The following is a 27,919-nucleotide window of genomic DNA, read 5'->3' on the forward strand; positions in this document are numbered from 1 at the left end:
TCTCTGATTTCCCAGCCATTATTTCAGCATAAAAGCACCAAAGTGCCAAATTTCTGAAGGTATTTAGTTGACTATAGTTGCAGACAGATGCACATATGGATTTTTTTTAAGTGTTTATGTTCTTCTGAAAAATTATAACATGTGCCACTCTGAATCACCTCAGTACCTTAAAAATACCTGTTGCCCAACAACTAATCTTTCTTCTCCAAAGTTTTGCTTCATGCTCAGCAAGGTGCAGCACTCACACAATATACCTGTATTTTCCAACTTTACTCCATAACTAATTCCTTGTTTAGCATCCCCTTGCGCTCATCTCCTAGAATCCTTTCCCTAAACAAAATTTTAGAAAATGTCATCATTTCCCAGTTATAAATACCTCCTTAAAACAACCACCTTTGTTGCCATTCATTCTGGCTCCTATCCTTTGCTGAGAAATACAATAGTAACCTTGCAAATATAGTTATGGACCACTTGTTGATGACCCTCTGTCATCTCAACATTAATTCATATTTCCTCATCAGTCTTGAACTTAGAGCAGTATTGAATATTGTCTTGAACATGTTTCTTTGCCTTGAACCTGTTTAGAGGAACAAGTTAAAGAAACGATATTGTCTGGCAAGGTAGGAAAACCCCACCTTGACAAATCAAATATAAATAGTCTCTGACAAATAAACAAGCTGTCAATCTGCCCTTAAAAAATCTGGACTCACCAACCACCAGTGTTACCTGAGGTTTAAAATATGAACTGTTCTACCTCTGCTTCATTTTAAATAGAGCAATACTAGATGAAATTGATAGTTCTCCTCCCTTCCAGCCAACACTTCACTACTCTGCTAAATCCATCTTTGACTTCATGCAACTCCTCATTATGCACTTTAGACGTATGTGTGCCTAACTGCCGTAAGCCCATGCTCTCCTCACAGCACAGCATGAGACATAAGGACCCTCCAGCAGAATTACAGCAGCAAGAAGCTAAAATCAAATGTAAATTTTGCCATTGGTTCAGTAGCACTAATTACCCAACAGACCCAGTAATCCAGATGAAGTCTGATCAAATCATCAGCTTCTCTTTTAGTGACATATAAGTTTTAAAACACCTAATTTATTTTAGCTAGAAAAACATCCAGGTCTTCTCATTAATATATGTCCAGCTCACCTCTGTACACATAAGCTTGAATATGGTTTTATTTCCTGATCAGTGTTGGAAATCTTGATACCCAACACCAGGGACTACTGGTTCTTTATTCTACCCAATATAGTAAGTTAGCTTCATCCATTCTCCTCAGCCTGTTTCTATAAAAACGGTACCAAAATCAAGACCTATTATAATCTCCCATTTCTCTATTTGTGCCCGTTTCAACCTCAACTCATGTTTTTTTCCAACTCAGCAGCTTCAGAACTCAAGCCTACTTTTTCATACACACCTGCAATGAAAAACAATTCAACTCCAAATGATTGCCTTACATATCTATAAACTTAGTAAAAGCTGCAATGACTTCTGAACTAGCAACCAGATGAGATAGCAGTTCAAATACTCTGATAAATTGCCTCTTCTCCCAAACGATGTAATTCCCTCCTTTATAAATTCATGGCACACTTCAGTTTGACCAAAGTGCACCAGTTACCTTCTAAGAACCCACCATTCAACCACCAGTTTTCTTAAGTTACCTCCCCCCACCTTTTCAGAACCAAAATCTCTTTTTTAGTCCTTAAAATTTGCTTCCATGATTCCACCTCCTTCCCCCACTTGCCACAACTTGTCTTGTTCATTATGCTAATCATATAGTAACATATTCTCTCTCCAATCTGGGCCTTTTGACAGCAGGTGGCATAGCCTTCTCTCATGTGGCCCCCACCATCTGGAATAGTCTCCGTGCCTTTAAGCCTAATTGAGTTTCTGCCCCCTTTATGCCACATAAAGACCTATTGTATTGTCTTGACCTGAAACCCACCAGGTTGTTCTCTACTAAAAAAAATAAAATAAAATTCTATACCCCTTGTATCTTCCAATTTCCTTATACTTGCTCAAACTCCCTGAAATTTAAATTACTGTAAACCTTCCTTCCTAATCTATCCCATATTAGCATATTACCAGGAGATCCTGTATGTTATGGATTATATAATATTATTAATAAATAACGAAGTATGATTTATAATTCTTCACATTTACAGTTTCAATCTTTGTTTGAATGAATGAATTACTTTTCTACTGCCATCACAGCTGAATGGATAGCAAGAGGATTCAGAAATAACAGTAGCAAACATATTAGCTTCTCTCCCAGTGTTATGCGGGAAAATGATAGGGGCCTATTAGTTTTTACATTAAGAATGTCACTGTTGCATCAACATAAATTTCTGTTTTGTAAATTATTTTTTAATTTTTATATTCCAAATTACCAGTATTTAGGGGAACAAAATAAAGTTATTTAGCTATCAAGGTTTAAAACAATTCTACCATTTCAGAAAAGCAGATTTTTTATTAACAGCAAGCTACAGAAACGGTGTTTAACCTTAACTGACATAAAAAATAAGAAATACATTCTCATTTCCCATAAGACTATTTGTAATTTGTCGGGAGGGGGCGTTGCGTTCAGTACTTCAACATCCTTGGAGAAAAAACCTGATTAGCTTGCATTTAAATTAAATGAACAAAGTGGGCGACTGCTAAATAGAAGTAGCATTGCCTAAGTTAGGTCTTCACAAATGAGCAGCTGCTCTTTGAAAGATGCCCATCAAGTGAAATTTGAACACTAATATAAATTGCGAAGTGCTCATAGGCAGGAAAAAGCCTTTATTTCCCAATCCCAGTATATTTGTGTTTTTACACAGTTTTATTTTTGAGAGGAGCACAGAGATTTGTTATATCAGCAATGTTATGGTCATAATATACACATCAGCAGGAACACATTACCTGTGTATTGCTTCCTGAATTATGTTATCCATGTTTGCAGTCATCAAATGCATGATTTTATTAGGCACAGATCAAAAAAGTGAAAGTTTATTAAACTATCCTGTTTGACTTAAGGGTAGTCACAGGTTGGCAGGAGGCACCACTAATGACAGGGAGAAAACAAGAACAAAAAACGTTTCATTTTCAACAGCAACACACTTCTAGCACAGCCCTTCTTTAAGCTTAAAACAGCTTGCTTTAAGCTCCAGTTCATAGAGAACGTTCTCACAGATGTTCACCCTCTCCACACAGCAGGATTTACTGTTAGAATAATAGTCCATTCAGCTATGATCTATTCCAAGATAGAGCAACACAAAAGGGGCAAGATACCCCATCAAGAGTCACCTTCATAACTTCTCCAGGGCAGCTTTGCCTAGAACTCTCCCTCCAAAAGGTCTCAACTTTAACCTTCCCAGCATAAGGTACACAGCACTTACAAACTTAACACACTCTGAGCCTTACTGGAAGTATACAATTATTTCTGCACAAAAAGTGAACAAGAGATCTTTTTCCCCCCTCAGTTTCTATCACCACAAAAAACTCAAGACTAAAACTGATACAAAAACAAGACACCATCTCTGAAAAGAGAGGCAGGCTTTTCTAACACTATCCTCAAACCGCAAGCAGTAAATACAATTTTCCATACATTTGAGTTGCATCCAATACATTTCTTTATACAGTTACATGCTAATTCAGAGGGAATACAACCTCTTAAAAAGCTAACTTATCTGGCATTACCCATTTTTTAAAAGCCTCAGTCCAAAACTGAAAGTGTACAAATGGCTGCAGAAAGAGCAGTACCGCACTTCAGGATTGGTGGAAGAGTTTAAAATTGTTACTAGAAACCACTCTCCCCTGGCTTTCTCTCACACATCCTGCCCCTATCACCACTCCCAACACCCAGAGCTTCCTTTTACTTTAATTCCTCATCAGTTTTATCCAGATTCATTTAACCTGATAAAAATTAAAAAAAAATCCTTCTATGCTCCTGGAAACTAATACACAAGCATGACACGAGCCAAATCCAACCCCCAACACTGCATCATCTGGCCCACAGGGTTTCTCCATGGATCTGTGCGGAGCCCGATAGTCCATGAACCTGCATGCTAGACTGGGCATGCAGGGCAGGATGCTGCCCCCATCCTGGGGCCACTGAAGTCTGATCCAGGCTGGACAGAGGCAGTGCGGGGCCCAATATGGGCATCTGGGAGCAGGGCAGAGGCAGAATGGGGCCCAAGAGCCCAACCCTAGCCAGGCAGACATGGCACTGGACCCCGAGACCCTGATCCCACCTGGGCAGAGGCAGCACAAGGCCTCATCCAGCCCAATCATAGAATCACAGAAAGTTAGAGTTGAAAGGGACCTCAGGAGGTCATCTAGTCCATCCCCCTGCTCAAAGCAGGACCACCCCAACTATATCATCTCAACCAAAGCTTTATCTAGGCGTTTTTTAAAAAACCCCAAAGATGGAGCTTCCATCATCTCTCTGGGTGATGCTCCAGTGTTTCACTACCCCTCTAGTGAGAAAATTCTTCCTAATATCTAACCTAAACTTCCCTTGCTGCAACTTGAGACCGTTGCTCCTTGTTCTGTCAGGAGTACACAGAGCTGGTGCAAGGCTCAATCTGGGACACAGTTCAGCCCCACACCATTCATGTGGCCTATAAGGCCAAAACTGAGCACCACTGCTCTGAATGGATATTAGTGTACTTTTTAATTGCACAACATGGTGGTGTTCTTGTCATGATAGCCACCTTCCTATACAATCCTTGCAGGCAGGAGACAAGCCAAAGAATTAATTAGAGGAGGACTGTGAAATGGTTCATGCAAAATATAGTTGAAGCAGAACAAGCAGGGAAACTTGAACTACCGTAGCTCATGATACACCTGTTCTGAGGATTAACAAGAGCACCGTTCAGTTTCCTGTACTGTCAATACACAAAGTCTAATCAGGAAAAAGTCCATTTTCATATATTAAACTAAATAAACATAGGCTGGATCCAGCTGCATACACATCAAACATGTTTGATGCAGCTGCAGCCACAAATTATGGTCTAACCCATAACACATTTAGTCCATAATGAAGCTTTACATATGCTCTGCTTTGCATATGGAACAGGTTTCTTTCTTCCAGCTGCACTAAATACTTATTTCAATGAAAAATGCAAATACACCTATTTCCTAAGTTTTTTCTATCCTTCCTTTTTAAAATAGCCCAATAACTGGAAACATGAAAGTGACTAGCTTGGTCCCTTGTACTCTTTTTTTTCCTCCCATACAGTACTTAACTTGTGGATTTAGTGTTAAGAGATAAACTCAGTATTCAGAGGCAGAACATAGGCTCCCACAAAACACTGTGTGTCCATTTGATAACTCTGGCTCATGCACCACCACTTGTCATTTCACAAAAGTACTTGCAGCAATGAAAACTGCAGGGCTTTAAAGCAGATACATAAGTTCTCTGGGAAAAAAAACAAACTAAAGAACATGCTACAGGTCAACTGGGCCATAATGTATTTCAGAGGAGGAAGTTTGGGAAAAGTAATTGCTATAGCTCTTAGCTAAAAGTTAGGTTTATATAGGACACGATTTAACTCTTACAGCAAATCTGCAGAACTGTGTGTGCTAGTGATCTACACATTCTTTAGCATCCACTCAGTGGTTTTATTGTAAAGGTTTTATTTGGAGTTGCTTGTTTGCTTTGCTTTTCATGTATTGACATGTACTTTAACCTTTCAAACTATGTAATTCTAACAACTGGCTTTTTAAAAACTAACATTTACTCCATTAACACATTCTACCATTGACTGGAATATTGAGATGCATTTGTTGCAAGACAGCTGAATAAGACAATAGCAAGGAAATATGAAATACAAATTGTAAGTTGATTTTCCTCGCTACAATGCTGAGAAAACTGAACCACACAATAGATTCTTTCTAAACTGCTTTATTGTTTCAGCTGTATATTAGTGGGTGGAATTAAGTAACACCTGTTAAATTATAATGATCTTGCATAACTGGGGGGAAGGGGAAGGAATCTTTTTTGCGCTTTTCCAGAACTTGAACTTTCAAAGTACATTTGGGGATCAGGTTTTCTGCTGAAGTCCTGCATGTAGCACATGTATGAAAATTATTAAAACTGGAAAAATCTATCTCCCTACACATTTTCAGTTCACATCAGGCATGGTAACATTTCATTTCAAAGCATTATTTTTCTACCTCACAAGCAGCGTATTAAAGCAGTGGTGTTCCACCTCTTGCCCACAGGCCAGATCTGGCAGTAATATAAAAAGAGTTCAGTTCTGCTTGTTTGGAAGGGACTAAGCTTTCCAAATTCATTTTTCAAAGGGGTACCCATCCCTACTCCCTGCATCAGGGGCATGCTCAGGACAATACCATGGGACAGGCAAAAGGGACTGTTTATACTGCGAAGACTCACCATAGTGCAACTTAACAAATAAATTCTACTGACATGCAATTAGTAATATTCTCTAGCTCCTTCACTCCTTGATGAGTTCACTTTTCAGTACTTATCGAATCCAGAAACTTAATGGTCTGTCTAAAAATATAAACTTTAATACGCACAGGAAGTAAAAGTAAAAGTAAGAAGATGCACATTTTAATGACATTTCAGGGTAACAGCACATTTTAAAAGTATGATCTAAAAACAGGAGCCAATACTTTAAGCATATCTGCAAGAGCTACACAACTCTTAGATGTGTTTCTGCCTATTGGGACATGAATCTAAAGGTAAAGGAATGTGAGGCATATTTGACGAAGTAAAAACTTCCAATAAAAGAGGAGGGCAAAATAGTTCATCATTAGGAAAACTGCAACATGGTATTTATATATATTTATATAGCACTGTGTAAACAGGAGGACTGATAATTATTGCCATATTGTCATTCATAAACTATACAGTAGTAAGATGATAGCTGCATCTAATTTAGAATGTAAGGCCAAAATTATGAAAGGAATGTGTAACCCGCATAATAAAGCCTTGCCCATGACTGGTTATCAGAGGTACAGCAACAGTCTTGCAAACCAAATTGAGCAGTTTGATATCACATATCAATACTCAAACTACACCAGTGGTACACATCTACTGTGTACTGAATACTTACAATTACTCTGGAATTACAAGTACGCTTAATAAGCAAAATAAATAAGTGGAGTTTTATGAACTTGTATATTTTCCCCTGCTGTTTTGTTTCCTCAAGATACATTTATATTCAAGTTTCAGAAACCCAAGCTCATCTCTCCAGCATGTGTCAGGAAAATTGCATGTACAAGAAAAGTGAATATTTGCATAAATAACTATAATTTAATCAGTTGGTTTCTAGTTGCTTAAATCTTTACTTATATATCCTAAATTTGTCTCTTATTTATCCAATACATAAGCAAGCAGGTTATCTAGTTTTCCGAGACACCAAATTGGTCACCTCTTCCTTTGTATGATAAAAAAGCCTGTTTTTATCAAGCTATTTTTGCAAAGAAGATCCAGAATTAATCAGTGGTCAGATGAAGCTTCCTGCAGATAATTGGACTGGAAAAATAAATCTTTGATGAGGAAAAATCCCGATAAGGCTGAAGTAGAAACAGAATTGCACACGAGTTTTTCCTAAGGGTTTTTGCTGCTGGTTTATCTGCAGTATTCTTATTTAGAATCATGTCAAAGGCTTCCAGCATAGCAGATGGGCACCTATTGGTGTTATAAATTGTAAGGAACAAAAAGAACACCATTAAACACAATGAGACATTTTCAGTGAAAGAGTGGCAGCTGCTCTTAATTGCAGTTGGAGACCCTGGAATATAGTAGGACCAATTGCCATTGCAAGAAAGACTGAACACAAAGCATTAATCTCTCGATCCCCAGCCATAAACAGGATTTCTAGGTTTTTTTGTTAGGTTTTTGTGTTTTTCAGGGTTGTTGGGGGGAGGTTGCCTGCTACAAACTGCCCTTACCTCTTATGAAACAAAAAATAAAACACTGTGTTATTTTAATAATTCCTCATTCTTCTTAAATTTATGTTTGAAAAGTATCTTAAGATCCTTTGATAAATATCTTTGTAGAAGTAACTGGAGCATAATTCATTTAAGTCAGTTCTACATATCTGATTTCACTTTGCAAAATGGTACCAAAAACCTGTTCTCACTTCTAAGACAGATTTAACAGCAAAAAGATAGAGCGAGATTTATTTGAATTTACCACAGAATATTTACTTCCCAATGCACTACCAAAGTTGCATTACAAAATAATGGTCAAGTCTACTGTGTTTTTGCAATTCCTCGCTGTTTAAACTAGTATCCCTTTCATTCACAAAATACAGTAATTCCCAATGGGTTTCCAAGCTGTTCTTGTGAATTAGTGAGATTTTACTTTATGTGACTATACACATCACTAAAGAATTGCTCAGGCTCTTATGTCCTAAAAATCCTAAGAACTGTTATAAACTCCAGCCAGATGTTTCTTCCAGGAAAAGGGGATGGGAAAAAAAAGAAAAAAAAATTAAGGAAATGGGATCTGGCAAGAATCGTTAACCATTCATTTGAACTTCTGGAGCATTAAAATAAAATATATCTTCAATAACCACAACATATTATGCTCTTTTTAGAAAGGTCCTGGCTTTTTACACAGTTATTTAGCCTGAAAAGTTGAATCCCACACACTCATGCTGAATAAAGGTTATACAAAAAAATAGAATTCTTCATCCCAAAGTGATACCTATTATTAGACCAACTGGAAAATGGCAAGAAAATTGTCCTGTTCTGCAAGCTTTTGGGATCAAAGTCTCTTCATCAGGCTCTGGGAAAAGTGTAGATGGTACAAGATGGTAAAAAGTCCCCATAGGTAGGAAATAAACTTCATTTTTGCACTGAGGGAGCTGAAGATGGAAACCTGTCCCTCTGGCTCCATGAGAGAGACTATATTAGGGAGCAGAATTCTCACTTCCCTAGTCGGTATACCAGAGAACAAGTAGTTCACTTTTGTATTCACATTTAAGAGACTAGGGTTCAGATTTGATCCTTTATGGTTAATGTCTGTATTCGTAAATGTTTAAGTACTACTGACTTCTGCAACAACATCCTCATTTGCATAATTTAAAGAGAGCCTTGATATCATTTTGCCACATCAAAACAAAACTCACTGGGATCCTATCATACAGGATAACAGCAACAGTCAATACTTCCCATGGATCCATATAAGGGCCACAATACAACATTTTATCAATATTCTACATCTACTTTCTGACCTCTAAAAAAGTGCCCAAAAATTTAAGAGACATCACTACATTGCAGTTTTTAACCTGATTCACAGAATCAACTCTTAAAGGAGAAGGCAAGTCAAAGTGTCGAATCAAAATTTCAGCTTTAAGTCATTGCTACAATCAACAGGAGATTTGAATTTGTGAAGGCTGAGATCTATACAAATTGAAGGCAAACTTCCAATAACTAGACTCTATACCTGAAAAATTAAAACAAATTTATAAGTTTTCCATATACAGAATCTAATTATTGGTGGGTCACCTTATATTCAAGTGAATACAATATATAAATTAGTTTTTTAAATTGGTCACCGCTCAATTGACAAGTTACCAAAGCTGAGGTTAAAATCAATAGCCTACCTCTATAGTCACACAAGGACCATATAGACCAGATCTACAAATTATCAGCAGTAGCACCCATAACTAAGATGCACCAATCCATATCAGCCACCTACTAAACTGGAAATGGTGTAGGCCAAGATCACATGGTGTTTTGGGCAGCTAATCAGCACTGCTGAGCGACAGTACCAATTAATCTGCCCGGGTTAATTAGCCCACACACAGCACCAGGCAGCTACAGCTACACTACTCCCAGTTTGTGGAGAAGCACAGCATGCTTAAACACAGCTCCAGAGCATGGTACGTGTACTGTGCAGTGTAGCATAGTTTACTGAAACTGAGTTTGAGTATCTAGGCTAGGGACAGACATTCAAAAAGCCTGAGCCTGAAGTGATTCAATCTTTGCAGGTTAGTCAAACCTGGCTAGGCTGAACTAGTTTCCAACCATAAGGACATTTCCTCTGGACTGAAGATATGCAGGCATATGTCTGCAGTGGCTCAGGCTAGAAGCTGGGGGGGCACTAGAGCAGCCTTCTCTTCCCTGCCACTCTGCTGAGATGAAGGGGGGGGCCGTAGGCAGGCTCCGACAGGGCCCTCTGATTAGGGAGGGGTTTGCCCCCAAGCCCTCCCTGCTCCTGACAAGTAGAGCCAGCACAGCATGGAATTGATAACAGAGCATTTAGCACCCCACCAAGAAAACAAAAGTCTATCTCATTAATTCAAGTTCTTCTTAAACACACCTTTTTTGAAGGAAGGAATGGAGGGACATTACCAGCTGACCTGTTGATTAGCTTCAAAAAGCCCTAAGCAGACACTATCCTGTCTGCCTTACGCAAACACCTCTCCACATTAGCTAGAATACCACATGCTGGCTATGGCTGTGGCAGAGGGGAGTGGGGAATCTCTGCTTGATCAGGCAGTGTGGGGGCAGGGCAGGGAGAAGCCGGGCAGATAGGCAGGGACAGATGTGCTGTGGAGCAGAGAGCCCCACCCAGCACTACAAAGCATCTGGAATGCTGGGAGACTCTGGTTTAAGATAAACCAGAAAGGACTCTGGGACAGACATTGATTAAACCAGTTTGAACCAAATCTGTTTAGTCTGACGCTACATTCAACCAGGTTCAACTCAAACCAGTTTCAGCCATTTTCAAACTGGTTTATGTGCCTTGAACATCTGTTCTGTTACAGGTTTAAACCAGTTTCTGATCACTTAAACCAGTTTGTGTGTAATGTCTGTCCCTAGCCCTACAGCTTGACCCACAGCAGCGTGGAGCTCTGCAGAATGGCAGGGTAGATCAGTCCACAACTAAGTCTGTACTTCTATGGCCAAACACCTTCCACTAACCATGCTAGGTACTTTAAAGTCAGTTTATAGTAGGGATGGGAAATTATTTCAGCTGGAGGGCTGTCTAATGACTTCTGGTGACCTATCAAGGGCCTCAAGGGTAGCCCTACCCTTTGATAGGTACCCACCCCCTGGCCACCATCTTCGGACCAGAAGTCCTGCCTCTAACCCCTGAGCATTGCCACTGGTTAGTCCCTCCACTTCCACCAAAAAGTACTCCTTTTGGGAAGGTGGTTTGCCATCTTGGAACCGGAAAAAAAACCAGATCTTATACCAAAAATCAAACATCTACTATAACATATTTTAATTTTCTTTCAAAAAAATATTTTTATCATAGAATCAATGAGTCGGAAGGGACCTAGACATATCATCTAGTCCAACCCCCTGCCATGAGCAGGAAGGAGCACTGGAGGTGGCAGGGGTCATAAGACCCCAGCCAGGTGCCTATCCAGTCTCCTCTTGAAGATCTCCAGGGAAGGTGAGAGCACCACCTCTATGGGGAGCCTATTCCAGGCTCTGGCCACCCTTGCAGTGAAGTGGTTCTTCCTAATATCTAACCTAAACCTATCCTCCCTCAGCTTGTGGCCATTGTTCCTGGTGACTCCAAGGGGGGCCCTGGTGAACAGACTTTCCCTGAGTCCCTGCTGGTGGCCCCTGATAAGGTTGTAGGCAGCCACAAGTTCCCCCCTCAGTCTCCTCTTGCGGAGACTGAAGAGATTCAGGTCCCTCAGCCTCTCCTCATAGGGCTGGCCATGGAGACCCTCAACCATACGAGTAGCCCTCCTCTGGACCCTCCTGGTTTGTGTGGATTTGCACAGTATATATAGAGGTGATTGCATAATAGCTCAAAATAAAGTCTTACTCTTTTTTATTGTATTTAGGGGGGTGGAGGGTGTGATGGAGGGTGTCTGTGTGAGGGGAATGTGGAAGAAGGTGTGTGGGAGTGAAGGTACGGGGGAGTGTGGGTGTGTATGGGAGTATGGGGAGCTGTAGCATGTGGGGGGGGCCCTCCCCCACATGCCCCTCCCCATAGCAAACAACCCCCCTGCTGCCAGTGGCAGCAGCAGCTGGTGGTGGGCCCTCAGGGCACTCATAGCCTGTAGTATGCAGAGCTCCCTGGTGGCACATGGATCCAGCCAAGTAATGAGAGCTACACATAGTGTTAAGGAGCGGGGACAGGCCAGCCCAGCTTTATTGCATGGGACTCCCCACAGCTCATCACACAGGGCTTCTTGTAGCGCGGCCTGGCCCTGACCCCCGCCACTATGTACAGCTCCCAGGACTCTGCCAGAGCAGCAGGGAGTGGGGCCGAGCTGGCCCTGCTTCATCATATGAGGCTCCCCACTGCTCCCAGCTGAGTCCTGGAAGCTGCATGTGGTGGCAGGGAGCAGGGCCCAGCCACCAGCCCCATCACATACATCTTCCAGCTGAGTCCCACTGCCCCAAACTGCCACAGCCCTGTGCTCCAGACTCTGCACTCCCACCAGCCCTGGCACTAGTCCCCATACTCCCACCCAGCTGCAGCTTCCCCCACACCCACCACTGCTTCCCTAACTGCCACCCAGAGTGCTGCAGCAGGGATAGGAGGAAGAACTGCTGGAGGCCGGGGCTGGTGAGCAGTTCCCCAGGTAGTTGCAGCAGCAGCAGCCCCACCCAGAAGCTGCACACACTGGCTGGGGCCAGAGCTGAGGCCCTCCTGTGGGTGAGAGTGGGAGCGCAGTGTGCTGGCCCAGTGGGACTGGGAGGGCTCAACCCTATGCGGAGCGCAGCAGGGGCAGCTGCAGACCAGGTCAGATACAATTAATCAGTAGGCGGTCATCCACAGGCCAGATGAAATCACCTGGTGGGCCATATTTTGCCCACCCTTTGTCTATACACTGTATTGCATGACACTCCTAGGATGGCAGCACGCATGTAACCATGATGCTAAGAAAGCCTACAATGGGTGTGGCAAACTCATAATGTACTAACAACACCAGTACACCCTGTAATTGCTGGGAAAGGACACCACATTTTCTAGTTTCAACAAGGCTACAAGAGTAGAAGTAAATAAGTCTATCTTAATGAACAAGAGTTTGTGGAATCTCAGTGCTCCTATTATTTTATACTTAAACAAAAATGTTACAAAAAATTCCCAAGCCACTTTAAAAATTAAGATTATTTAAAAAAAAAGAAAAGTTTAAACTCAAAGTGGTGCTTTCTTTTGCATGTCCTGTTCCCAGATGGCTTTCTCTCTTAAGGGACAGATACACTTTTTCCTCCAGTCTCTTAACCGCACATCCTGTTGTGCATCAATTCTGTGTTATTAAATTTTAAAAATACTGGATTGCGTATGTTCCAATACTGACAGAAACCAGTAGCTATATTTTATTTCACTAAGATTATAATATTCATTGCCAATAGCCAACTGAGTGTTGGATAGGACAGCTGCATTATGTACATTCCAAGCCCTGCTTATATTAGCCATATTCAAATTTAACAGATAAATCATTGTTTACACAAGGGGTACCCAACCTGCAGCACAGATGCCAAAACTGACCCACAGCTTCTGCGTATGGCACTAGGGAGGTGATAGGCAAAAAGGCAGATAGTGCAGGGCAACAGAGCAAGTAGAGGAAAGGGATAGGAGTGGCACTTGGGCAGGGTACAGGGCTAATTTATGGCACATCTACCAAAATGGTTGGCTCCTACTGCTTTACATTTTGGTCAAGTACTGAAGAGGTTCAAGAAATGCATCTGAAATTCTCTCAAGGAATAAAATGCACCATTTTGACTCTATTTTAAGTTCAGTAAAGAAAAAATATGAAACAAAGCACTAAAGCAGGGGAGGGCAAAATACAGCCCGCGGGACACATCTGGTCCACCAGTCAATTTCATCCAGCCTGCAGGCAGGTGCCTACCAATTCACTGTATCCAGCCCAGCCCTGGGCTGCCTCTGCTGAGTTTGCATGGGGTCAAGCCCCGCTCACTCTCACAGGGGCAGAGCATGCTGAACTCCAACCCTTGCCCATGGGACAGCCCTGACCCCAGCCCTGCAGGTAGGGAAGCAGCGGCAGGCAGAGGAAGGGCAGCAGTGGCAGGCGGGGAAAGTGGTGGTGGCAGGTGGGTGGAAGGAGGGAAGGGGGAAGCAGCAGGGGAAGGGCAGCAGCAGCGGTGGGTGAGGATGAGGGAAGGACTGGCAGTGGCAGCATGCAGGGGAGAGTGGCAGCTGGATTGGAACATGGAACCCATGCCTGTTCCCTGGGGCTAGGGCCAAGGCCAGCGGATACCCAAGGCAGGTTGGGAGGAGTGCGGAGCCTGGGCCAGCAGGGTTGTGGGGTCCTCCTGGCTCTACCCCGCAGGGCTTGCATGCAGTTTCCGGGTTCTTCACCTCAGTCACATACCTCCTAGGGAAGTCCCACACAATGGAGCCAGTGGCCCAGCCCTACTCACTACTATATGCAGGTTACGGGGAATGGCAGGAAGCTCTGTGCTATGGAGCCAGGCCAGCTCTGCCCCACTCCCTGATGCCCCAGTTGAGTCCCATGATCTGCACAGTGGGCTTCATCATTCAGGGTTCCCTCCAGCAGCGTGGGAGTCAAGCATGTGAGCTCTAGGCCATGGAGCAGGCAGCCTGGCCACGTGCAGTCCCGGAGCTCACCAGGACTGTGCTCTGCCAGGGGCCTCCTCCTGATGCTGCTACTGGGTGCAGGGCTGTGCACAATGCCCCCACACACACACACACAGCCACCTTCCCCCTCTACACCTCCCCCCACACTCTCACAACTCCCCACAAGCCCTCTACCCACCCACAGCCCATACATCCCCTCAAATACATGACCCCACAACACCCCATAACCACCCTCCCACCCCCAAACTCCACACACCCCCACTGCCCACCAAAAACCCCATACCCATCCACCTACAGCCCCACAAACACATACACACACTCCCCTACAGCCCCCACAAACACATACACACACTCCCCTACACCCCACACACACACAAACACACAGCCCCCAAATACTCCATACTCCCCTACCCTTCCCCCCCAACCACAATATACAAGAGTAAGATTTCATTTTGAGCTATTATGCAATCACCTCTATATACACACAACACACACAAAAACCAGGACAAAAATATATTTTTTTAATAAAATTAAAATATGCTACTGTAGATATTTGGTTTTTAGTACATAATTTATTTTCTCTTCTGGTTCCAAGATGGCAAACACCCCTCCCAAAAGGAGTACTTACGGGGGCAAGGGGAGGGACTTCTGGTGGCAAAGGTCAGGGGCTAGAGGGACTTCAAGTCCCAAGACGGTGACCAGGGGCAGAACACCTGTGAAGGGGTGGGGCGGGGCTACCCATGCAGCCCTTGACAGCTTACCAAAACTCATTAAGTGGCCCTCCAGCTGAAATAATTGCCAACCCCTTTACTAAAGCATTAGTACACCAGCCTTCTATCTGGGTTAGCTGTGGAATTAAAAGATTTATTCTAAGGTGGGATATCAAATATATCTGGCTCCATGAGCTGGATGAATGGCATGGGGCTGGATCTCTGAGACCCCTCTTCTAAGGATTCCGAGATGTCCATACTCTGAGAACTAACATCTTCAGAAAAGCCACCATTTTAAATCAGTGGGCACAATAACAGCCTTCCTTCTTCTCATACATCTTTTGTAAATCATCTGCCATCTAGCATAACAGATACCTTAAATCTTTACTTGACTAAAGAGAGTAGCATTGATAACTTGTACCATAGACAATGGCTTTATATATACTGTACATATCTCCAAAAGCAAGCATAACACTGTAGAGGTACACCGATACATCAGTGTCAAATCAGATCAGCACTGATATAAGGAAAATTGACAGCATCGGCAATCAGCTTTTTTCGCTGATGTGGCCAATAAATACCTCGTGCAAGCACACAGCTGCAGCACAGCCCACAGGCAGCCAGGAGCACAGCCTGGCAGTGTGGAGAGCAGCAGAGTCTGGCTGGTAACTGCTGTGGGTGAAGGGGCGGGGGGCAGATCAAGGCCCCAGAAGCGAGGGAGGGAAGTAGTGGGGCTGCGGCTGGGGCTGCATAGCCAGAGCAGGATGCAGGATGAAGCCGAGAGCAGTAAATCCAGGGAGACTGGTGGGGGCAGCTCCCACTGTGGGCTAGGGCCAGGGGAGGTGCCGGGCTCTTCCCAGCAGGGGCAGGGGGGAGGGTTGCTGGGCCTGCATTTGGGACAGGCAGTGGCAACATTGGAAACGGGGGCTACAGCAAATTTTGGGGTGGCTCCCATCCCCCCCCCGCCCGTCTTCCATCACCACCACTGCCTACCCCAAGCACAGCCCAGCACAGCCCCCCACTGGAAAGAGCTCGGCACAGCTCTGGCCCCAGCCCAGTGGCAGCCTGCCCTCGCCCCACACAGAACCAGGGGCTCATGTCCCCCATGCCCTCCCAGCCTGCAGTGGCAGGAGCCACCCCCCTCCTACACCCACCAGACAAGCCACTCACAGCTCCATCCTGTGCCCCGCCCTGGCTGTGCAACACCTGCCCCTGTCCCACCCCATTCTCTCCCTCACTGCTGGGGACTCAATATGCACCCCCATGCCCCGTCCCTCCCCCCTCACCCTTTTCCCCACAACAAACTTAGAAGCCAGACACTGCTCTCCAAGCAGCCCGGCTGCAAATCAGCAATTAGATTGGTATCAGCCAATATGGCTCGTTAAAAATCAGCCATTGGTATTAGCCCACAAAATCTCACTGCAGCCCTACTTTTCACGCAAGTGTCCTTGCATCAGCAGGAAATCCGTATGAATTCAGATATCAGCTACCATGTTGTTAGCCTCCAAATATCACAGATCAGACTCAACATTCCCATGATTTCCTTTTTTATTTTAATAAAAAGATAACATTATGGGGGTTTGATTTTTTTAATTTCTCCAGCCCAATCCCAGTAAACATGTTTGATAATTAGGGCTGACAAATCTTCTAAGTTTAAAGAATAAAGCGATTTTGGCTTTCTCTGAAGGATCTCACACTCAGTTACTTACTCCCAGTTCAGCAATCAATTCTGCTTCCCTGTATTCCCAAAAGGTGTGCTGCAAGAGTGACAGAAGTACACAGTAGATCTCTCTGTGTGAGGAGATAAATGTTCTCCTCTCCCGTCAAGAACCCTGTGCCTGGATCCAGCAATGCCTGTGTTGATTCCTCTGGGGAATCACTGCTGCTGCCTGTCGCGAAATGCCAGATTAGAGACTCTGACATGGCTTGGTGAGCCACGGATTTTACGGAGAGAGCGAGTACGCGGCTTGTGGGGCGGGATAAGAGGTGGCTCGTCAACCACCCTCGAGGTTCGCCTTACTGGCGCAAGTAGGCGAAATGCTATATGCTTTCAAAGTTTATAGTAAAAGGGTTTATTCAACTCACCTGGCCTTACCCTCTTACGAATAAGAGGGGAGACCGGCTGGAGCGAAGTTGCAGCTAAAGTATAAGCGCGGAGGTATGGTAAAAGCGGGTATGCAGTCTAAGATACGCTGAGAGGCTGATGTTCGTTGTTGGGTTTTCAAGGCCTTTGACGGGTTTTCACTGGGATATGCCCAGACGGGAGGCTGAGGACCAGCAACAGGGTGAACAAGCCTGAGGTTTATCCAGTTGTCGTCTCTGCCGTTTCCTGCTTCTTCGCCTCTTTATTGATGTTGGTTGGACCGCCTCTATGACACTAACTACGACATAAGCTAAGCATGCAGGGATAGGATAGTTTCTTTTACATGGGTGTTGCTAGGCAGATTTTTATATAGGTTGTATTTCTGCAAAAGTGAAACTTACAGGATAGAAAAGAAACTTACAAAGTACGCATGTGCAGCTTGATACAAAACTCGCGCGCGCGGGGCAAAATACAAAATGCACGCACGGGGCAAAATACAAAACGCGCGCGCGGGGCAAAATACAAAACGCGCGTGCGCAAAGCGCGCGCGATAAGATTTCGGTTATAGCTATTACTAAATAAACATTTTGGTTTGGGCTGACTTAAAAGATAAGACTATAAAGTTACATAAATGTGAAAAATGCCACGCGGCAGTTATACAAAATGAAATGAAACATTTACACTGCCTTCACCCATCCTTTCCCACCCACAGACAGGCCCCCTCCACTCTCCTCACCCCCCATGCTCCCAGCAGCACACTCCGCTCTGAGCAGGCAGGTGGGAAATGCATAAATGGGGCAATGCTTGGCAGGCCAAATCATCCCCTTCATTCCTTCCATGCACCTGGGCCTAGTTGGTGTGGCTATGTGGGTGATTGCTAGTGTGTTAGACCCTGCAGGAGCAGCCCCAGTGCCAGGGGAAGTCCCTGCCCCCAGAAGTACAGACCAGAGGTCTTAGGGGGCAGACAATGGAAAGAGCAGGGCACAGCAAGATAAGATCCTGCCCCCACCACCTTAAAGTGGCACCAGCTACAACAGGGGTTTTCGACCACGGGCACACATACCCCAGGGGTTTCTCGGCAGCGGGCCCCTGGGGGACCCTCCTCCCCCACTCATCAGTTGGCTGCTGGGGGACTCCGTCCTTCTCAACCAGCCGCCAGGAGTACACTGACCCAAAAAGGTTGAAAGCCCCTGAGCTAGATCAAGGATTCTCAACCTTTTTAAGCCTCATGGCGCCCCTCCATCTTTTCTGAATTTAGAACTCAGTGATATTCACCTGGGGTGCCACAAAATTCAGAAAAGTGATACAGGAGTGACCTAAGGATAAAGATGTTGAGAACCACTGGTATACAGACTAATCCTTTTCTTAAAGATAGATGCATTTGGTGTCATTTTTTAACACAACATCTCAGTACTGGTATGATTTCCTCTGACAGAGGACTGGAATGTGCTATGTGGTTTTAAAAAGATTTTACACACACATAGACACACTTCTTCCGAATTAAAATTGGTGGCACAATTCATTCTTACACCCAGGAAGGGGGGGAGAGGGCAGTGTCCACATCCCCTCCCCACAAACACATACCCACCTACCCTCCCACCCTTTTTTGAGTATAAAAATGAAGTGTGCCACCAATTTTAATGAAGAAAGTGTGCCCCAGGTATCAAAAGTTTGGCAACATCAGTCTACATCAATCCTGTTCCCAGCTACCAACCAGTTGTGCTCTCACATCCACACAGCTCCCTCAACATTTGAGTTGCTTTTAGGTTTAACCTTTACAGTTAGAAAGCCAGGCAATTAAGGGCTTTTTTCTGACAGCTGAAACATTTGTTACAGGTTTTTCTAGCTGATGCTGGCATTACAAATCCTCAGCCTTAGCTCTAGGTTAAACACTTTTAATGAGAATTACATAGATACCAGCATTGTTTACACTTGATCTGGTTATCGACTTAGCTCTGCATATTAAACAAACCAAACTGCTCCAATTAAACAAAAGGATATGTTTGTTATACAATTAGAATTAACATGTACCCAATCCTATATGGAGTTGGTATGTTTCTAATAAAGTAAAAATGAAAGAAAAAAAACAACCTAACATTAGACTCTAGACGTATTTTCTGAATGTAGCCAAACCATATTAAAAAAAATAGGACACCAAGTGTAAAGTAAATATTTATAAGGGTAGGTTTTTAAAGCTATCACTTTAAACATTTTTCCAGAAGAGAGATTAATTTAAAAATGCATGCAATTATATGGCCACGCTCTCATCTCCTGTCCAAAGAGGCCTAGATAGTGTGAAAGGGGAAACCCATGAGAGAGACTTGACAGTTGTGCTTTAGGGCTCTGGGGATGTGAAGAAAAGAAAACCTTGCCCTCCCTATCCTCTCCCACAGTGGCCATTAAAGTAGTAGCAAGCCATGAAAATAGCTAACATGTATAGAGTTGCAGGCTTTGTAGGCAGCCTGCTGGCTCAAGAGGTGCTCCTGTGAAGGCACTTTGCTGAGCCATGCAAGCATACCCAGAGAGCAGGTCTCCTAGGGAGCCAGGTAAAAGGAGGAGGAGCAAAAAGGCAATGAACAAATGGAAAATACAAAGCAAAACACACCAGTGGAAAGGAAAAAAAGACACAGGAAAACAGACAAAGTCAAAAGAGAAACTGAAAAGAAGATGCAGTCGCCACTGCAAAGCACAGCTAGAGAACACTATTCACCATGTACACACCACCTGCACGTCTACAGGACAAGATTAATTACATTCTGTCCTAAAAACACTAAACTTCACAATGTCTATAGGGAGAACATTAGTATAAAGCAGTAGTCGCCTTATCATGGGACCTTATCATGCCCTTGAGACCAAAATATTTGCTTTGAATCAAAGAGGGCAAAAGAGTTACTGTAACCTTGGTGTTTCTCCATACATGCAATTCTACAATGCCCTCTCCCTGGCCAAAAAAGAGTAGTAATATACAACTTTTATATTCACAGTTTACACTGGCTCACAAGACCCACAGCTTGAAAGGGAAAAAAACAGAAAATATCACAACTTTATCAACTGCTGATGTCATTTTGGCTATCTATACAAATAACAAATCATCCTAACAAATGTTAAAGTGGGGGAAGGGTTATAAAATGAGGAAGATTAGTTGTTTTTTTCCTCCTCCAAGCTTGAGAGATCTCTGTGGCATTTTCCAGCCTGCAGGCCGATTTTCAGAATTGCCAAACCCTCATAAATCCTATTTACATTAACACAAACTGCTGGGGACTCAGAACTTTTGTCCCATGTCATATAAAAAAACATTTGAAAGCCTTGGTGCATATCATTAACTTTACACAACCTTAAGAACAAAAAAGTAATTCGCCTTGAAATCATTTAATGTGCAACTTTATTTACAAATGCTTGGAAGCTTGATAAGTAGATTAAAAATAAAGCAAAACTAACTAAAGATTAAATAATTACTCTTGCAGAACAAGTCTAATAAAAAGCTTCTACTGAACGCAGGCATTTTCTTGCATACATCTGAATTGCTAACCCTTTTTTTTAAATATTCAGAACCTATATTAGAAATGCAAGATTTTCAGCAACACTTCTTACTGCAACCTAGCAGCACACCTGCCATCTCCTCTTGAAAACACACTAAAGCCAGATCCTGACTGTGGTATCAGGGCTACTTCTTAGGGCATCCATGTCCAAGTTGACATGCATAGAGAGAAAACAAATGGGTATAACTTATTTCATCGGGTGCAGATTAAATATACCCACTATTACCTTTATACGTGAAGTCAAAGAATGGGAACGTTGAAGCTCTGCCTCTTCCACTACCCACCAACACCTCCCCCTCCCTAGACATGTTCCTAATTCTGTGGGAAGAGAATATCATTCTACACTGAGTATTCAAAAAGCTCATGGAAAATACCAGCTTTAAGCAGTTCTTATCTTCAGTTCATGTAATGGCATTTTGCTCATCCTGATAATGAACAGAATTGTTATAGGAGCATACATATCCTCTTGCAATAGAAGCTCCAGGAGCACATTGTGTAAGGGCACTGTATAGTGAGCCTTTGTGACTTACTGGTGAGAAAGGCTTATGTAGGAGTGGACTAACCAACTTGTACCCACAGCAGAAATACTATCTATTGAAACCAAATTTAAAAATTGAAGACTAAGAAGTATTTGCAGAATAGTGTAGGTCAAATCCCATATATAGCTCCCTCGTCCTGCTTAAACTTTCCTTTAAAAACTGCCACTTTAAAACTCTGTTCAATTACACTCCTTAAGGCAAAAGTCAAGTATATCTTGTTTTGCTTGGCTAGAGACAGAAGTTAAACTTAAACTGGTTTAAGCCTGTAACAGAACAAAAGTTCAGTGCACATAAACCAGTTTGGAAATGGCTGAAACTGGTTTAAGATAAACCTGGATGAATGTAGTTTCTGAATACTCATCAAATGTCTACTTATTTGTTCTATGTTGTGCCTGATGTAGTCCTGCCCATGTCAAAAGCAGCACAGCATCCTAAAAGCTGATCTAATTTCCATTTTCAGTTCCTCTGTATATATTTAAGTACTGATTCCATAAAAAGCAAACAACAGCACTAATCTTAGTTGTCACAGAGCCCTAGCCTATATTTAAATGACAATGAATTATTGGGACGAAAGGCTGTTTAAGACAGAATGGCTTTATTATAATAGTGAAAGATATTAAGCAGATGCAAAGTTAGTTTACACTTCAACATTTTTGTGTCTACAGTTCCAAAGCTGGTCATAAGTCTACCAAGTTAGCAAGCTATGACAAAACTTACAAACTTCTAATTTTACTACAAAGTACTTTTAAGGAAGCATATATTAAATTCTCATGATAAGCAGGTTTCCATTACAAAATAGCAACAACTGCATAAATTTATCTACCGCTTAGCCAGATGCTTGTTGTTACCCTATTCTGAAAAGAAACAAATCTGATCTGTAACAACAACAAAAAAATTTGAAGCAAATCTCACATAAAGCATGTAAATTATTTTTATTCTATGTAATATTATTTAAAAGATGGATATTTTTCCATAAGGGAGGCAGAGAATAAGGCTCATATTTGGACAGACATCATCTGTTCAAGACAAATTATGCTTTTACTTGTCAATGGTTGGCACCATGTCAAAACTTGCAATGAAAATCATATTACCATTACACAATCAAGATTCTCTGGCATTAGGAAATGTTCAGTGCTATTTCACTTCAGTCTACTGCTATTAAGTGGATTTCGAGTGTTTAAATTCCAGAAATTATTGCCCTGAGTCAGCAGCTTGACCATTCATTTATCTTTGTCCAGTGAATGAAATTTACCAACATTTTCTTCTCAGTGTTTCAAGGTTCATTATCTTTCCCTTCCCTTTCATTATTTTTTTCTTATTCTAAGCCATTTATATCCACCCCTATCATCCTTAAACTTATTTTCCTGGACAGGGTAGAATTTCTGAATAATTTGTGAAGAGACCATGTCACTTCAAAAACAGTAGGGTTTTGTTTTTTAGGTTTTCGTTTTTTCCCCATAAGACACTCTCAAGAACAGTAACTCTAAAACGACAGCCATTTATACATGTACTTTTCTGTCCCGCAACACGACGGATATCTGCTTCAGAGCAGATTTGATTAATCTCAATTGATGCGCAACATGCTATACCACATGCAGTTGGATAAGTGGCAAAATGCACATCAGCATACAGAAAATGGCGGCGGTGCACATTTTGAATGAAAGCACCTCCGATGTGTTTTAGTTCAAAAGCATGCTGCCGCCATTTCCTCAGTGTTGAAACGCATTTCACCACTTTGCCTGGTGCTGCAGCGCTTCCGTGTGTAAAAATTGCCCACAAGGTCTGTAGGTTGTAGCCATGTTGGTCTAAGAACATAGGCAGACAAGGTTTTTTGGGCGATGCTTCCTCAGCCTGATAAAGGGCAGTTAAACCCCAAAGCTCGCTAATAAGAATTTTTCCAACTATTTGAGCTCGTCTAATAAAAGATATCAGATTTACCCAAAAGAACCTTGTCTGCACAAGGTCTGTTATATTCTTCATCTTGAAACAAGTGACATAGGGCAAATTTTGCAGAAAACAGGAAATGATGCTCCTTATGTATTTAGGTTCAAAAAGCTCCACGAGAGGTCAGCAGATTTTTAAAATTGGCCAAAGGTATAGCAGTGTTAGAAGCTCTGCTGGCATGAAATTATGCTGAACAGTTTGGTTCCAAGGAGGTTACAGACCGCCGACAGCCTATTCATTTGATTATTCAATTATTTGGCATTTCAGTGAACCCTTCCATATCAACCTATAATTACTGTAAAAATAGCTCTCATCGGTACAAAATAATCTACAGAATATTGCCACATGCTGATAATTAAAAATACACGTGCACACTGAAAAAAAAAAATGAAAAACAAGGATTTTGAGAAGAAGATGCCTAAAATTACACTGGTGACCATATTTAGGGTTTGTAAAGTGGCCAGGTTTTTAAAGAGCACCCAGCAGTTCCCCTGTATTTAAAACTGCAAACTGGCCAACTTTAGTAAAAGATGTCTCAAGAGGCTGAAACCTGATCTACCCCACAATTACTCAGGATAAAAAGGAAGGTTGAGCTGGGTCTAATCTACGTCAGACAATTTGAAATGTAGTAACATTATATATACCACAACTTTAGCATTCAGCATAGGCCAAACAGTTTCTCTTTGCATCACATCAGTGAACTGTGATTAAATTCTTGTCCTAGCACATACCAGCAGACAGCAGGGTTTAACCATGTTTAACCAGTGTTGTGCTGCATCCTGTTAGCCCTGACTCAAATGGATTGGTCAGAATTGTCAGTTCTTCATTACCAGGTTTCAACATCGTAATGATACATAGTACAGACAATGTGCAAATCTATCTTGCCTTGACTCAACTGCCAGTCTCACAAAGAAGCACTAAAAGGGGCATTTAAGCCAAAAAAAGCCTGTAAATAAGACTTAACTTTTACATTATAATTTGCACATATAAATACACATATATCCTGGCTGATTTTAACATCAAAGAGGCCAGTTTTACATCTCTCTCTATGTTCTGGATATTTCTTCTCCCTCATCATATCTTCCTTGTCATAAAAATATGATTTTCCATAATACAGACTTTTCAAAAAGTCCAAAGTAACATGTATAGCCCTAGTCATCTTACTGAAATTATTCAGTGGAACAGTTGCACAAAGTTACTTCTATTCTGAAAGATCCCAGCTCTCTGAGTGAGATTTCCTATAATCAAAATGAGGAATACTATCAAGAATTTATAAAATTATATTGTACTGAGAGAGATGAAGTGCCTCAATTATATATCAAAACTATGAATTAATTCCTGGGAATGGTTTGAACATTAGGACCTTTGCAGGACAGTAAGACCAATGGGTCTCAACTTTTTTAGGCTCAAGGCACTCTTTAAGAGAAAGGCAGCTGGTCCCATCTATTTTAAAACAGAATGGAAACATAATGCTTTGCACCATACTTACATATGAGGACTGAGTTCATAAAAGTTCCTGTTCCTGTATTCTTCAACCTTCTCAGGTGAATAAATAGGTAGTGATCTGTATGGGTTTAATGAAATAACCACACTGCCAATGTATGTCTGGAGAAGAAAAACAAGACAGAAAAAACACAGAATTTTAATTCTCACTACAAGCATTGTTATGAATGGTCTTTAAAAAACACACAGACAATTTTTATTATATTTAATTCTTCAGTTCAGGTAAAGATTCAGTATTTGCTTCAAATATCATTATGTAACAATGGATAACTACAAAACACACCTTTATATACTAAAAATGCCTTTTAAAATCTCTCTTTTGCCTAACTTTCATTACATTCATTGGTTACAAGCTTCTCCATTGTATATACAGGTGAATATAAATTTTAAAAGACAAAATGATGAGCGGTTTGTAATAAGATATACAAAATAAGGTTATTCACTGTTTGTTAATACTTTGTTGGGTTCAACCTAAGGACCTACTGCTTGTTAAAACTGAAGCTGCAAAATCCCTATTTAGGAAGCAAATATGGTACATTCCACTTACCTGCATATGGGATATATGTATAATTTGCTTAACACAGCACCAGTCCCAAGTTATTTCCTATGACATTGTTATAAATTGTGGTTGCGCCTAAACCACCTAAGTACAAAAAAAAAAATCAGTCCAACTGTGTACTTTGTAATGTTATTGTACTCCCTTTAATTGTATAATCGGTGAAACATATTAGGAGTCATCAATTTCAAAGCTTCTTGAAAGCAGTTTGTTTTAAAGCAGCCTTGAATCAATTACGTTCTGTTAAATTCAGGGCTGCTATTACAGGTCTGAGAAGGTGAGCTTTAAGGAGTGTGACCTTAACCCGGGCTGCTCCTGTAGGTCATAAGTATTATTTATATGGTGCTCTAGTAATCCAGGTAAGCGCACAGCCTTTTTTCAGTCACTTGGCCATATCCTTGTAACAGATTATACTATATCAAAAGGTTGCCACTGTTTCAGACTGGTTCCTTATATTAATATTTCATATATCAAAGTTGTTTAACGTATCACTGAACTAAAAACAACTGCATGAGGGACACTAATTCAGCTGTGGGGAAGGATGGTGGGAATCCAAAAACCACCAATCAGAAAGTCTCCAGGATCCAATACTGAGTCAATCCTTAACCTCTCCAGTATTGAAATGCCCTAAAACAGGGGTAGCAAACTCATCTAGCCCCAACCATGAGGGCATGAGCAGATCTAGGATTTTGAAAAGGGGAATGCAGATGGTAAGGTGCATCACCACATATAAAACAATACATTTTTGTCCAGTTAAAAAGAAACTAGAAGCTTTACTAGTATGCCAGGGGCCTAGGGCTGTATTATTCAGTTTAAGATTGAAGAAATAACAACTGTAACTTTACTGGAATGAATTAAAAATGTTTTATAGGACTGTGTTTCATTACCAGCTAACAGGCAGCAGAATTGCAGAACAAAGTCTAGCTCGACTGATGGATACAAAACCATTAACAAGAAAAGAGGGTGGTTAAGACCTGTGGAATGAAGTTTAGAATTTACCTGATCCCTCCTAATGAGCCATGAGTGACTTCCTCAGCATTGCCCGACTAGAAATGCTGCTGCCACTGCCAGGGAGCTGGTTTTAAACTTTGGATTTGGTTTTAAACTTTGGTTGTGCAAGAATAAAAGGGGAGAGCAAGTGCCCAGTACACATCTCTGGATCCACCCCTGGATGAGGGTCATTGTGCCAGTCTGCATGCCACACCACAGCACCAGCTTTGGCACAGCCCGATACAGACCAGCCCTGGCATCAGAATGTAGAGCCAGTCTGGCACAGGCGCCACATGCAGCACATGTTCCATGCTGCCCCATGTTGCACGCAGACTTTGCAACGGCAGATCCAGCCTGGGTGTCGCCTGCAGCATGAGGGTCCAGGGCCAGCTTGTGCAGTCCAGCAACCTACAGTCTAGACCACATAGCTCCACAGGCTGGATCCTACCTGAAAGCCTTAAGCTTCCTGCTATAGAGAACTTATTTTCAACCCTGAGGTGCTTTAGCAACACTCTAATAGGAATGTCATAGGACTACAGCCTGTATTTGTAAAACAGCCTAGCTTTCTCCCATAGAAAATCTAAAACTACATAGGAAAGAAACTTGAAGGCTCCTAGACTCTATAAGCCTGCCAGAAAGATCTGAATAGTCAAGGTTCAAGCCAGTTTTTACTTCAGGCTTGGCACTTGCCATTTGTTTTTCAAATTTTAAATGCTGCAGCAATCATCCAGATTCTCAAAGCTAACAACCTAGTCCTTTCTCAGTTTTTTCTGTCTCCTACAAAGCTCTTAACACAGCATGGAATAACATCACTAACAGAAGTTCAGAATTACACTTGCAGGACAAGGGTCTAATAAAAAGCTCCTACTAAAGCAGGCCTTTTCTTGCATACATCTGAATTACTAACCCTTTTTTAAAAACGTTCAGAACCTATATTAGAAATGCAAGATTTTCAGCAACTCTGCTTACTGCAATCTAGCAGCATAGCTGCCATCTTCTCTTGAAAACACATTGAAGTCAGATCTTGAGTGCTACTTCTTAGGGCATCCATACCACTTCATTTCCAGTTTGACATGCATAGATTGAGAGCAAATGGGTATAACTTATTTCCTCAGCTGCAAGTGAAACATACCCACTATTACCTTTATAAGTGAAGTCAAAGAATGGGGATGCTGAAGCTCTGCCTCTTCCACTACCCACCAACACCTTCCCCTCCCCAGACACATTCCTAATTTTGTGGGAAGAGAATGTCATTTCCATGACCTTTTGAATACTCAGTGTAGAAATACCAGCTTTAAGGCAGTTCTCATCTTCAGCTCATGTAATAAGCCGTATCCTGATAATGTATCAAATTGATATAGGAGCATACTGTATCTTCTTGCAACAGAAGCTCCAGGAGCAAATTGTCTAAGGGCACTGCACAGCACAAATACTATTTATTGAAACATAGTTAAAAATAGCCCCTACATGGTCTTCCAATTTTCCTACCTTTATCAAAGCTCTCACTCGGGCACTCTACCAAACTCTACTACAAAATCCCCAGAT

At 42.1% G+C, this 27,919-nt stretch overlaps 1 protein-coding gene across 6 annotated transcripts in view; it reads right to left on the bottom strand.

Annotated features, from left to right (window-relative positions):
- The window catches only part of MYO1B (myosin IB), a 183,936-nt gene that overhangs the window by 101,567 nt on the left and 54,450 nt on the right, over window positions 1-27,919 (bottom strand). For all 6 annotated transcript variants that reach the window (XM_019554102.1, XM_019554106.1, XM_019554104.1 and 3 more), the window contains one exon: window positions 24,815-24,930. In XM_019554102.1, coding sequence (XP_019409647.1) covers window positions 24,815-24,930 — 116 coding nt within the window. The remainder of the gene's footprint in view (window positions 1-24,814; window positions 24,931-27,919) is intronic.

This window comes from Crocodylus porosus, unplaced genomic scaffold, assembly GCF_001723895.1.
Source record: "Crocodylus porosus isolate Cpor-Errol unplaced genomic scaffold, CroPor_comp1, whole genome shotgun sequence".
Classification (NCBI taxonomy): domain Eukaryota; kingdom Metazoa; phylum Chordata; order Crocodylia; family Crocodylidae; genus Crocodylus; species Crocodylus porosus.